Source organism: Chionomys nivalis, chromosome 3, assembly GCF_950005125.1.
Source record: "Chionomys nivalis chromosome 3, mChiNiv1.1, whole genome shotgun sequence".
Classification (NCBI taxonomy): domain Eukaryota; kingdom Metazoa; phylum Chordata; class Mammalia; order Rodentia; family Cricetidae; genus Chionomys; species Chionomys nivalis.
Window position 1 is genome coordinate 9,907,287 of NC_080088.1, and position 14,604 is coordinate 9,921,890.

General features: G+C 38.2%; 1 protein-coding gene across 1 annotated transcript; it reads left to right on the forward strand.

The window, feature by feature from the left end:
* Positions 1-10,864: 10,864 nt before the first annotated feature.
* Positions 10,865-11,542, forward strand: Cldn8 (claudin 8). The gene has a single exon (XM_057766049.1). The coding sequence runs from the start codon at positions 10,865-10,867 to the stop codon at positions 11,540-11,542; it is 678 nt and encodes a 225-aa protein (XP_057622032.1).
* The last annotated feature ends 3,062 nt before the right edge of the window (positions 11,543-14,604 follow it).

The window sequence follows — 14,604 nt, forward strand, 5'->3', positions numbered from 1 at the left end:
GACATACAGAACATTCTTATAAAATGTGAAGAATTTTGTGATACAATTCGTGGTTCACTGGGACATCATTTTTGCCTCTTTCTGAGGGAATCGCTAAGCGTGTAAAGATGGCACTGAGAACACCATAGCTTAGCGTCATTGTGTGTTTGTTCTATGCAATCCCTGACAACAAAGGGGCTAGCAAATGACATAATTTGCATTTGAGGTAGATTAAAAAACTTCTGCATGCTAAGATTAGACTAGGCAATAACTTTGTAGTTGAGATAGTAGAAAATAAGGCAAAGCCACCTGCACTGGGGAAAGAACACAAGAACGACAATGACAGATCAGAATCAAGTAACTTGCAGTCATTTCTTCAGCTACAGTGTGCTAGTTAGCAGGAGGCTGTCCGGAACGGAGGCACATATAGCCCAGCACTGACTTCACATTAGTGAGAGAGAGAGAGAGAGAGAGAGAGAGAGAGGGCTTCCACATGCCTAGCTTTATGAAAATACTTTGATTCAAGTCCCAACAGAACATCCGTGTCCCTTATTGCCTCCTAGAACTTTTGGGCCCCAAATCTCTAGAATGAAGTAGAAACTAGAAGGTTCCTCAGGCCCATTTTGTGTCTCATATTTCACACAGATGTTAGGTGAAAAGAAGCAATGCATGCACATTATCTGTTCCAAAGTTTTGACCTGGAGGCAGCCCCAGGGAGGCAGGACTAACCAGTCTGGTCACACAAGAATGAAATAAAATACATTCGTCATTGTGAGAGAGCAGTAGCCCGGCTGAAAATGCAAGATATTTCCAAAAGTCAGACAGATAACTGCATACAAGTTCACAAAGCAGAAACCCTTAGGAAGGAACAACAAGGATCAGATAAGGGAAAAGATAAGGGGCAGAAATACTTGTTTCTTGAACCAAAAAGTTGAGTGTGTACCAGAAACAGCTTTTCTGCTGCCTATGCTATATGCAGGCTACAAGAGTGCTTTTTCTGGGGTATGCCCACTAAATAGAAGTTAGAAACTCCTTGAAACATTTTTTTAAAATTTGTTTTTCTTTTATTCTTTTATTGTATTTTAATGATCTATGGGTAGGTTGCTCGCACTTGTCTGTACGAGTAATAGTATATTTATATAGGTAAAAAAGTTATGTTGGCTCATAGAAGCAAATATACAACTGTCTTTTTTGTTGTTGTTGTTGTTGTACGTACCAATCCCAGTTTCCACTTCCTTCCCTTCTCTCATTCCCTCCACCTTCCCTCCACCCCACCCCCTATAAATGCATTTTTTTAAACCTGAACAAAAATAAGACTTACTGCTGAGATGAGCAACAAATTCATGATCCTAGATTTTTACATGGCACAATAAACCACTGTTTTCTGTTAGTGCTAGGATACACTGGGAAGGTATCCTAGGTAACAGGTGTCTTTTATCCCTGTAGAGCCAGAGCCAGAGGACCCTGATAACTCTGGAAGATACAGAAACATGCCAAGTACTTCGTCAGACAATCATTAGAAAAAGTTCTTCTACTTTCCTGGAAACCCTTCTGGTGGACATATGCACAGCAGGTTGGAAGAGTGACAGACTCATGTCTTTTGCACATGTATGGTCATGGGCTGACAGGATCGCTAATACTTTTAGTGCCTTGGTTGACTAGAACGGGGTTGGTTAGCCTTGAAGCTTGCTCCACTGTTATGCAGTGTGTACTCAGTATGTGTTAAATTATAAAGATCAGAGAGATTTCTGCTCCACAGATAATTTTTCAGCATCGAATAGAGAGCATACTTGTTGAATGATTAGAAGCAATTAGAAGATATTTTATGGGGTATTTTCTTGAAATTCTTTACAAGGGTAGAATGCCTATAAATGTTTGAAATAAGAGGTTGAACAGCAACTTCTCATTTTCTCACATTCTTCTTGAAAATACATTAGTCCAACATGTTATAAGATTTCCTATCTTTTTTTTTTTTTTAATAACTGAAAACCAAGAAAGCCGTGCATGGCTTATTCCAATAATAGTCTTACCCAGTGTGGTCTGAGCTTGGTTTTAAGTAAGACACTTAATGTCTAACCCTATTAAAATTTGCAAACATTGGTTGCCTAAGGCAGACAGAATCTTAATTTGAATTTTAAGTGGAAAGTTAATTGTTTTGTAAATTAATCAGTAACTTGGCTTAGCTCTATTTGCCCTGTTAATTACTTTTTGCTGTCCTGTTAACTCCAATGTTACAAAAGAAAGTCATTTCTTGGATTCCCATATCCATTGTTTACCATTGGGATGTGTGTGCAGGTGTGCACGAGTGTGCGCTTTCCAAAAACAGCCCTTTGTCTCGTAACGGTTTGCCCTGTGATTTTTCATATTGAGCAACAGCCTTTGGTCCTGTAAGGGAGACAACTTATTTCTGATCATCCTACTCAAAGTACTATAGAAAGTGACAGCAGGCAGAGCATCACTCACTCTAGTCTCTTCTCTCCCAAAGCTTTATCTGCTGCACGAGGCACAGCGCTTCAGTGAAATAAGAACTGGTTTGCTGTAGTCTTGGGTCTACAGTCAGGGAAGAGCTTGACAGATGTTGAATTCTACCAAGCCCATTGGTTGTGAGGTTATAGGTCAGGCATTAAATACCTCAACCTTTGATTTCTTTAGCTCTAGAACATAGCACTGGTTGTATTTAAAGGTTTCTGGAATGTCAAAATCATAAATAATTAATCATAATATCATTCAATCACTCTCATTGTAAATATAAGTAAACATTATGAAGTAGTTTTGGATTAGCATAATATTAGCTAATGTTTCTCTAAAATATAATATTTTATGCCTATGTAAGTATGTTTAAAATATTCTTACAAAATTTGCATAGTATTTTTTATTCTTTATTTGCATTACTAATAAGATTTAAAGTTCCTATGAATTGCTCTAGATTGAGAATAGCATTTTAAGGTATTTTTACTTGTTGGGATATTGTTCATTTCCTTATGCTACTCATTCTGGTACTAATTAGTTTCTCTGCCTGGCCAGAAATTCTTCTACCAACAACTTTTTCTCTTCTTCTGAATCTGTGCAGACTCCATTGCACTTCTGCAATAGCAGAGATGTGACAATTATTTGGCATTTTTAAAATTAAGTTCAAAGAGGTACAGGATGCTGTTGTTAAATGATATAATAATGGTTTTGCTATTTTCTTTGGTCAATGATAGGAAGAAAATTTCTAAATTAGTCACTAGAAACAAATCTTATTGGATATAAAGTCCCAAGTGTTGTCACACCTGTGTTTTGAAATTCTTGTAAAACATAAAGAATAATCTAGTGCTCTGGAAAGCGAGACAAGAGGATTATGAATTCCATACCATATTGGATAATGTAACAAGAATTTTTCAAACAATCCAAAATGTAATACAAACAGAAAGGGGAGAGTTTTCCTTCAAGTAGAAATAATTGATACATAAAGCCATTCACTTCACTGTTATGAATTTTTTAAATGTGTTTTAGTCAAATTTGCATTAAGTGGTGAACAGTTCACTGAGTGTCATTAAGTGGAGTAAAGCAGAGGGCCTTACACCCTCTGGGAAGAAGGAAAGGAAAAGCCATTATGACACCAGAGTGCAGTCTGTTGACCCTCTGTGTGCTCTGTGATAGTTCCCCAAGCTGAACATTTTGAATAGAAGATTTAAAGATTTAAAACTTTTATAAACTAGATTTTTTTGTTTGTTTGTTTGTTTTTTGTTTTTCGAGACAGGGTTTCTCTGTGGCTTTGGATCCTGTCCTGGAACTAGCTCTGTAGACCAGACTGGTCTCGAACTCACAGAGATCCGCCTGCCTCTGCCTCCCGAGTGCTGGGATTAAAGGGGTGCGCCACCATCGCCCGGCTTATAAACTAGATTTTTTTAAAGAAAAAAAGTGAGAAATCTGTTTCTTCATTAAATATGACCATGTACACTAGTACTTTTTAAAATGTGATTATGTGAAACTATTTTGTTTACTCAGAAAATGATAAAAACCCATTAGTATATGAATCAAATCACTTTTTGTGAGTAAATACATCTCGATACAAATATAAACACAAAGACTGATTCAGAGTCATAATTAAGTATGGGCACTGATATTTATAATGTTCTGTATAGTTTTACTTTAACTTTACTAAAGTTAAAATTTATTTTAATGCTATTTTTTAAAGTTTTAAAGTTTAAAGTCATTCTTTAACTTTACTAAAGAATATGCTTTACTTTTAGGTGAACAATTGTTGAATTATATTACTATTTAAATAATTTGGGTGATACCTCTTAGAAGAACAGGAACTAAGGAGAAGGATTAAAAAATGGGTTTTAGAGAAGTGGAAATGCTGAAAATAGAGTATTTATACATAAGATCCTCAAAAATAATATTTAAATTAAAAATTGTCAGACATGTGGGAAATATGCAAATAGTTTTCCAATGGTTTGCAGTTCCTGTGCTTTTTTGAACTACCATCTTTGCTGTGGACCTTGCCATGGGAGGGTCACAGTTTTAAAGCCTGGTTAACCTACAATACAGAAATAGAACAAAATCCTATGCCAGCACTTTAAAAATTTCCCTTTTCTAATTTCTTCTGAGGGTCTAGTAGGCAATCAAGTGAGAAAGGACATACATAGATTTCCCATTCCATTCTTGTATATAACTGTGTGCCTAATAATGAATGCAGTCTCTGTCAAGTCTAAACCTACCCAGCTCTGAAAAGAATCAAATACTCCTTGCATTTTATGGAAGCTTAAATGTGAGTAAAAGGATGTTAGAAACTATGTGAAAGAATAGTCCATATTATGAACAGTAAATTTTACTTATTCCCTCCCAGGAAAATAAGTACAGATCTGTAGGATTGGGATGTTCCATGGTTTATTACAGATTATTAATATTATCATTATTTCATGGATTACTACAGAGCAATCCGTTCAGAACAAAGATAACATATTTTTAATCACTATCCCTGTTTGTGATGGTAATCTCGTCCACTTGATATGATTTAGAATAACATGAAAGCAAATCTCTGGGTAGGTCTGGCAGATATTATCAAGTACTAGGTTGATTGTGGTAGAAAGATCCATGTGAAATTGGGCAGTCTCATTTGATGAGCTAGCGCCCAGGACTTAAACTCTCAAGACAAACATAGCTGAGGGCAATGTTCTTTCCATTCAGTTTCCTGACTGTGGTTGCATGTGACCATTGTTTCCTGCCTCCACTGCTCTGCCTTGACTATCCTGGTAGACTGTGTCTCCTGGAACTGTAAACTAAAGTAAATCCCTATCCTTGAGTGGATTTTTTTCATGTATTCTATTACATAAGCGTGAAAATAATAGCAATTACAAAACAATTACTACCCAGAAGGGGGTGAAAATTGACCATAGGATTCTAAAGCCTTTGGAGGTGGTTTGTGGGAGAAATGTGGAAGAAGTAGAACTTTGAACTAGAACAGTCCTTCTATTGCAGGCAGAGTTTAAAGGGAATCCGTGGGGGATCTTGGAAGACACCGATACTCAGGTAGAAGCCTCCCTTATGGGGTTTCAGAGGGGAATAGTCACTTTTTAAGAACTGGTTCAGGTTGGTCCATGGAAAGTTCTAGCAGAGAACTTGGTTACCTTCTCCCCTTTTCTTGAGAACGTGAATGTTGAGATTACTGACAGTAAAGCGATAGGTTAGGTGGAGAGAAGTTAAGGATAAGATGGTGTTCAGCTGGTTTCATGGTCACTGCTCACTGTCATGGTCATCTAGCTCTAACATGAGAAAAGAACTGAGAGCAGGAAGTAAAAACTGTGGCTTCGAAAGGGACGATGTGAAAGTTTAAAGTCTCAGGCAAGGGGGGCATAGACCACAAGGTATGTAACTGATGAAGGACTTGGTACTAATGAAGAGAATCCTGCTGCTCTTCACTGGGGCAAGAGGAATGTGCTTGGAGGGCAAAACTCTATGTACAGGAGGCTCTTTGAAGGACTGAATAACATGGAGAAAAGAAGCTGAACACGGAATAATTATTTTTTCTACTGTAGATATAAAATTAACAGATGAGTCATGCCCGTTTCCATGACTTTCTCACCAAACCTTAACTGTTTCGGCTTTCTAGTTCCCAGAACAAAGTTGAATACCACTTTTCCACTGGAATCAACAGGTCTGTCTATGTGATTTTTGTCAAAGTATTGGAAATCGCTAAGGTACGAGATAATTACTCTAATGGTCTATCCTGTACCTTTAAGAGACAAACCCCACCCACTCCCTCCTTCTGCTTTCAGTTTGAGCTCTCTCTTTCCATCTCTCTCTCTCTCAGAGGCAGCTTATACCTCTCTTTTTTATCCCCACTTCTCTCCTTCTCCTCTCTCTCTCTCTCTCTCTCTCTCTCTCTCTCTCTCTCTCTCTCTCTCTCTCTGTCTTTCTGCTATTCTCCCTTCTCCCCTTCCTCCCTTATATAGGAAAAAGCTCATTTTTAAGCATAACCACTAAAATAGGTCCTTAAGAGGTGGCAAACATGGAAGGCAGCTATTGGGGAATAAAACACAGAAGTGTCCATCAAAAAGGACAAGTGAGGTGTTGGTTCAAGAGACCATGAAGCAAAAACCCACTTCAATACTGAGAACGAAAAACAAAGAGACCAAATTATGTGTTTACTTAGCTTCTCAGGACAGAATGGTGAACCAAGCACAGCTAATTAACAGTGACCAACAGTTAACAATAAACACAGGCTGAAAACTATCCACACAAATAAATTTAGGAAACAATAGGGATTGGCAACTTTGTGGAAGCTAAATCAATAATCATTTTTAAACAGAAAATTTATTAATAAGCTACAACTGAACAGTGAGAGTACAGAAATAAAGACAACACAGAGAAGAGATTTCTGAGGACAGTGTGTTTTCATTTGTGAAGAAAAAGCATTTGTGTGCATTCGGTACTTGTCAGAGTTGAATATAATTAGTAAATTTAAAACTACAGCCATAAGATCCAGCCATGATAAATTCAACAGAGACCTGAGTCTCAGTAGTTTACCCTGAGGCAATACCTGCTTCTCACAAAGACCACAAACTAAGACTACCCAGTCACCACTCAGGAACAGACCATCCAAAGGAAATTTACTAATGTTCCAATATTGTAGATAGCATCACAAGCCAGAACACACCCGTTGCCTTTACCAGGACACCCCTAGACAAATGTCAGCCAATCAGGGGTCCTAAACCTTAAAAACCCATCACCCCACACCCTGCTAATGTAACTTTTCTGGTTTCAAATAGTGCTATCTAGAGGAGTGGGATACCTCTTCCTTTTGCTGTTGTGCCAGTTGCTTTGACGAGATCCTTGCCAACTTGTATTGTGCACTCAATAAACCTTGCTTTTGCATTTTGGTGAGTCAGTCTCCCTGGTGCTCTTTTGGGGTCCCCATGGCCTGGGCACAACAACAGCACTTAAATGAAGCCTCTGATTTTGTCTCTGGTAGCAAGTGCTTTTGTCTGGGAGTAAGGGTTCATGCCTGCCCCGCGTGTGTTCAACCTTTTGACACTGCAACACCTTGTTGTCTGTTACAAAGTTCATCTTTGAGAACCCTGCAACTGAGATACAAACAAACAAACAAAGAACAATAATAACAAAATAAAAAATCTCAAACAACCTCATGTCTTATTACCATTTTGTGTTCTGAGTCTCAGCCTGCAGAACCGACATGGTCGCAAGTCATCTCACCGTTCAGAAGGCCAACACAGAAGGACAGACAAGAATTTCAGGCCAGTCAGTGAGTGTTGAAAGTTATGTTACAGGCCAGCCTAGAGCACACTCTGAGATCTCATCCTTAAAAAAAATAATAATAATTTTAAAAACACAGTTTGAGCATTTATTTCTGTCTTATGTTCTTTATAGCAACTGAGTTCCTTGTAAAGGCACAGGCAAAACCTTTAATCCGCTCATGTGGTCTGTAGTACCAAAAAACATGAAAATATTATTAATCTACTAAATCTCTAATCATTACTACCACCTGAATTTTTCAGAGAACGCAATCATCTCAGTAGCACAGAAAAGTAGGTAAGCCATCAAAGACTTTTAGTCTCTGAACTCAGGCTTATGTTCCCAGAAAACAAGGCTTTCCCATTTTCCCCTGCCTTTCTCATTTTTCTGATATTTATTACATGGTTATTTCAAAATATCATGGAGTGAATTACATCACTGCCTGACTTAATCTGGGTGCCCTGGGCTCGGTGCTACCAGAGCAGTTAGCTGTGTAATTATTCTAATGTCAGCCCAGGGTTAATCTCTCACATGGGCCTTAATCTTTGAGCTAAGACAATTTCAACTGGAAAGCACTTAATCCTTTTTAAATGAGGAGAATATTTACATCCATGACGTTCCTAACATGGCCCAATGCTTAGGGGGAGGGATCCAGTTCCACATAAAGTCAGCTGCATCTCTACATACATGGGCAGGGCAGGTTCTCTGCCTCCTTTGCCCATTCTGATGCAAATGCTCAGCAGTGTTTATCCAGGGCTCCCAGAAAATATATCACATGGGTAGTTGGAAATTCAGTCTTGATGGATAACATCTGCCCTTACATCCCCTAAGTAAAAACTGGTCATTATCGAACCAATGCCATCATCCCTTTTTCATTTTAAAATTATGTCTGCTATTCCTAGATTATTCCTATTCAATGTTCCTAGATTGAAAATTAAAGATCAATACTCTCTCCCCATCCAATTTCAAGTCTTCATTTGTATACTGAAGATTATTTCCAAAGATAGTATTTTCCTATTGCCCTGTCTATCACAAATCTGTGAAGACTGATAAAATCTAATGAAGAAACACTGATATTTATTTCTACATCAGGATAATGAAGGAACAGTGAGTGAGTTCTTAACAGTTAAACAGATTAAGAAATCAATGGAAATAAAACATTTTAAGTTATTGCATAGTTCAAAATATCCACTTTAATAAAATAATTTGGATTGCTATCCTCTCTTAGTGCTTAGAAGACAGTTTACTTTAGTGTCTCCATTTTTTCCTTCCCTGCCATACATAAATTTTGCTTCAAAAGTCTTTACAAATTACTCAGTTTTTACACCATTAGAATTTCAAAGTATGATGAGTTAGCCTGAAACAGTATCTTTAATCTTTGGATTTAATGTACAAAGAATCAGACAGAAGCAAAATTTTAAGGGGATAATTATTATTGTAACGGGAGCGGTGTCATATACCTCAATCAAAGTACTACAGAGGTAGAGGCAGGGAGGTCAGGAGTTCAAGGTCTTTCTTGGCTAAGTAGCAAATTTCAGGACAGTGTATACTCACAAGATTGTTTCAAAAGCAACAAGAAAGAAAGAGAGAGGAGTAGAGAGGATGTTATTTTATGTTGATATCTTTTATAGTGACAGGAAATTAAAACACAATTTGAGGGTTTGGGCATGTAGCTCACTTAACAGCGGGCTTGCCTGGTGTTACCAGGCCCTAGCATTGCATAAACCAGGTGAGGTAGTACAGACCTGCAATCCTAGTGTTTGAAAGATAGAAGCCGGAGGATTAGGAATTCAAAGTCATCCTCTTGGCTACATTGCAAGGATTACCGGGGCTACCTAAAGGGGGAAAATAGCTTGATGCTTGGAAAAGCAAAGCAGAGAGAAAAGAAGGCCTCCAAAGGAAAATTTCTAATGGAACTGTGCCCCATCCGTGTATTGTTAGGTTGCAAAGAGTTCAAATTGCCATGCATTTAGAGGCTGCTAAGTGCATCTGCATAACACATGTTCTCATATGTAGGAAAGATATTTTTCATTAACATCTAATGCAATTCCTTTCAATGAAGATGTTACATTAAATACCAGAAATTTACAAGGACCTGGGAATTCCTTGTACAGTGTTCAGAATTCCATTTTCTTCAGACCAGAAGACAGAGGAGGAAGTAGCAGGATAGAAAATAAGGTTTCAGCTTTAGTAGCTGCAGACAGTTTCATTTCAGCACGGTAGTGATTACCCTCACAAAGCCATCAGCCTTCTCTTTTGGTGTGTTTTCACACTTCACTATAAATCAACATTATCATGGAAACAAACACCGACAAATAGTTTTCCTCCTTTAAAAGAAAACCATATACACTTAGTGCCAACGAGGAAGGCAACCGGATTTGTTCAATTACTCCAGCCTAGCCTTTGCTTTTTGGCATGCTGTCCTGGCTGAACTCACTGTGTGAGAGCTAGCTTTGAAGTTCTAGACAAATTAAATCAACCCTTCAGATCACATGTGTCCCAAAGAATGTGGTTTCTCAGGTAAGAACAATCTGTCAACCCTTCATTCTCCTTTAATTTGGCCTTGGAGTCGTACCCCCACCCCCACCCCGTAGAAGCCATAGGAAAAGAGTTTATTGGATCCTCAGTCACAGCAGCTTAGGGTCAAGATTACCTGTGCAAGCAGGAGCAGTGCCTCTTTTGCTGGGAGAGACTGGCTCTGTCCTTGCTGATTGTGCAAACACTCATAATTGTGCCTCTAGGTAAACACACTGCTGTCTTCTTGGAAAAAATGAGAAGTACAAAGAATGTTTATTTGCAAGTCCAGCCTTCCCAAGTATCCAGAGTTGATTTAGACACACCTGAGCTCCCATCCCCCTCTGATTGGCGAAGAAAGCTGCCCCACTTGATTTGCAAGTTTACTGTTGGAGTCAATGGTGGTGGTGTGGGGGGGGGGGGGGGCTAGAGGTTGGAGGGGGAGTGTCTCACCGGCCAGCACTGGATTTGATCTAGCTAGAAAGAGCAAATTCGTCATTACTGAAAAACCAGGGCGCTCTGAGCTTATTTCTTCATGAGGACGGTTCCCTCCGAAGGCACACGAATTTCTGCTTGAGAGCAGCCCTACCTCCCTGTTCAGCATTCCAGCTGGATAAAACTCGGCAGCACCATGGCAAGCTACGCTCTTCAAATGGCTGGACTGGTGCTTGGTGGCGTTGGCATGGTGGGCACAGTGGCAGTGACCATCATGCCTCAGTGGAGAGTGTCTGCCTTCATCGAAAGTAACATTGTGGTTTTTGAGACCCTCTGGGAAGGCCTGTGGATGAACTGCATGAGGCATGCCAACATCAGAATGCAGTGCAAAGTCTACGACTCACTGCTGGCTCTTACTCCTGATCTTCAGGCATCCAGAGGCCTGATGTGTGCTGCGTCTGTCCTGTCCTTCTTGGCTTTCATGACAGCCATCCTCGGAATGAAGTGCACCAGGTGCACGGGAGACGATGAGAGCATCAAGAGCCGCATCCTGCTGACAGCCGGGATCATCTTCATCATCACTGGATTGGTGGTGCTCATCCCTGTGAGCTGGGTTGCCAGTTCCATCATCAGAGACTTCTACAACCCGCTAGTGTTAGTCGCCCAAAAGCGTGAGCTTGGAGAAGCCCTCTACATTGGGTGGACCACAGCACTGGTGCTAATTGCCGGAGGAGTGCTTTTCTCTTGTGTGTTTTGTTGCACCGAGAAAAGGAGCAGTTACAGATACTCGGTACCATCCCATCGCACCACTCAGAAGAGTTTCCATGCAGAAAAGAGATCCCCGAGCATATACTCCAAAAGTCAGTATGTGTAGTTGTGTGTGTGTGTGTGTGTGTATGTGTGTGTGTGTGTTAACTGTACCTATAAAGTCGAGCAAATCACTGTATCAGGCAAGTGGAGAAAGGTATCCATTTACCTTTGTTAACTGCCTAACCCTCATTACAGGAAATACGCCCCGTCTTTGATTCTATAAATGATTTAGCAGAATGAGGTATTATGCACACAGCTTCGATTGTTGTAGAAAGCATAGTCATTTGTTTTCTAAAATGGTTCACGCAGCCTTTCCTTTTATCGGCTACTCTAAAACTACACATCTAAAGGCAGTTGGTTTAAGCTGTGTCTTCTCTGTGTCATGGCATTATACGAGTAGATGAGGGTGGCAGTTATATCTCACACAAATAGAGACAGGCTTATGCGGCTCTATTTAAAGTGAAATGCCAATCCATCAGGCTGAATAAATACAAATTTTCAAGGGGAGCTGGGAATAAAAGGGAAGAAGGCTGATATTAATTGCCTAAAAACAGCTTAAGGATTAGTGTACTCTATTTATAGTAAAGGTTAAAATGAAGGCTTTAATCACGAGTGTAAAGGAAGCTAAATGGCGTTCTGATATCCTGCTCTGCAGTCTCCTGGAATTAGAAAGCCCATCTCCGTCAGCCTTTAACTCCAGAGGCTATTTTTCTTTTTCTCGTTGGTTATTAAGTTCATATCTTTTAAAATTTAAGACGGATAGTTTGTCAAAATATTTCCATTTAAACTACTCTCCCAAGGCTGTGCTAAGAAAAGAGATAAAGCAGTGGTGTTCGAAAAATTAACAATTTCAGAAAAAAATAATTTATTTTAAACTGTAAGTTTAGAGAAGGATGTATTGTTTTTCAAATGAAGTCACATATGTAAGGACAGTTCAAACACTGTTTGTGCATCGTCTTCGGGACTTTATCAGTATAAATGAAGGAGGAAGATGATATGTTTTGGTTGGCATCTTCTTACCCTAAAGAGGTACAACCCCTCCAACTCCAAAAGCTTGTCCTTTCTGACTCTGACTACACCAGAATTGTCATTTCGGTTCTGTTAAGCATCATTTTCTCCACTTGCTATGACTTTGCTGAGGTTTATTGCAGTGTGATATTACTGTGTTTCTCCCAATCTGAAGATTGTAATCCAATTTCAAATTTCATATATATGAATCTGTATTAATAATATGACTATATGTGCTATTTGCTTTGTGCATTTTATATGATAAACTATGTCATTTATAACAATAAAGCATTCTTATATTTACATTCTTTTTTTATTTCTTTGAGAAAATTTTAAAAACTTGACTCTTTTTTAGTTTTGAACACAGATCCTATGTTTATTCTTGAGTGTAGTGAATGACTTAAAACCAATTTGCCTTATAATGATTACACACATGCACTAATATTTGAATATAATATATTGATAATATGTTAAAATGTAGTTAAGCTCAATGAATTGTATTTGTTGTAAAAACTGTGTATGTAATCATCATGTTTTAAAGTGTTGTCCACATGTATTTCAACTTCTGAGAATTAATATGAATTAAAATGATGCTGAATGATTTTGGAGTATATACCATATTTATGTAAAGTATATTATTAAACATTTGTAATACTAAGATTGTAGTTATTTCAATTCACAAATGAGAAAAAATATCTCAAAATTGTTCATTGATTGCCAAAAAACACTAGTGGAAAACAAGAGCTAACAACATTGTGAAAATCTTCAAACAAAGTTCTTTATGTTTCAGTACATTTAGTTCATTACCTAATCTTTGTATGTGAAATTAAATGTTCAAGAGCTGTTAGCTGGAACAGCTTTAGTTATTGTTCCCATCTGGGTGATGTCATTATGCTAAGTGCTTATCCACCCTGGGCAATTTTGTCCCTTTTGGTCAAGACAATTTTTAGGAACAAAAATAAGTCAGAGCTAACAAAATGACTTAAAGAAGAAATCCAGAGAGCCCATTTATTTTTATAGCCAGTTTCTAAACAATAATTATTTAATTGTCCTAAGTGTCACCGGCCCCATTCATTTTTTTGTCTTTTCCACAAAACAAATAAACAAACCCCCCAAACAACAACAACAAAAACAAAATCTATGAGATTGATATCACTTCTTTGGTGTTTCTGAAATCTCTCTTCATTGTCTACCTTGCTTATAATCCCATCTCTTTTATTTGAAACTTCTTGTATTCTTGTGTCACTGTATCAATAATATTTCTCATTCAACTAGCTGCCAAATTCTTCCTGTTGTTGTTTATAAAATATATCAAGAACAGAAAGAAGTCTCAGCAGAGAAAGGCTCTTGCTATGCAAGTTTCGAGCCTCGAGTCCCATCCCTAAAATCCTTAACATATGTGCTGTGGCATATAAATTCCCCCACCACAAAAACATACACATGTATTAGCAATAAACATTCTTAAAATGTATAAAATTTAATAATTAAATATAAAACATTTCCACTATGCTCTGCCCCTATCTTTGGAGGAGATTCCCAATATCCTGACCTGCAAAGTCCAAATGCTGTGCACGCAGTGAGTAGCAGGAAGAAATACAGCCATTTTTTTACTCGGGAAAGTGAATTCCATCAGATAGTGAAACAGTGTGTGACCAGAAAGGCAACTAGATGACTGACGCCCAAACAGTAGAAAACTCACAAAGCCCTCCTTTATTGTTTTGAAACAGATATACTGAACTTGGAAAATAATCCTGTTGGTGGCAAAGCAAATGCCGATATAAGTTTTTCAATATTGTTTTAAAGGAAAAATGATGTTAATACAAAACAAAGAATACGAGGAGTAAAGGTATTATCTATTTATTTATTTCCTTGTTTACTTATTATTTATTTGAGGTAGGATCTCATGTATACCATGGTAGCCTCAAACTTGTTATGCAGCTGAAGATGACCTTGAATTCTGATCCTGCCTTCACCCCACAAAGTGCTGAGATTACTATTATGTACCACAACACTTGCTATATGTGGTACTGAGAACTGAACTCAAGTATTTGTGTATGCCAGATGAGTGCTCTAATCTCTAAGAGTTATATCCTAAAATGAGGATTATAGCATGATAAA

What these genes read in the sequence shown, in the direction of transcription:
- Cldn8 (XM_057766049.1), top strand. Translation starts at nt 10,865, where the DNA reads ATGGCAAGCTACGCTCTTCAAATGGCTGGACTGGTGCTTGGTGGCGTT.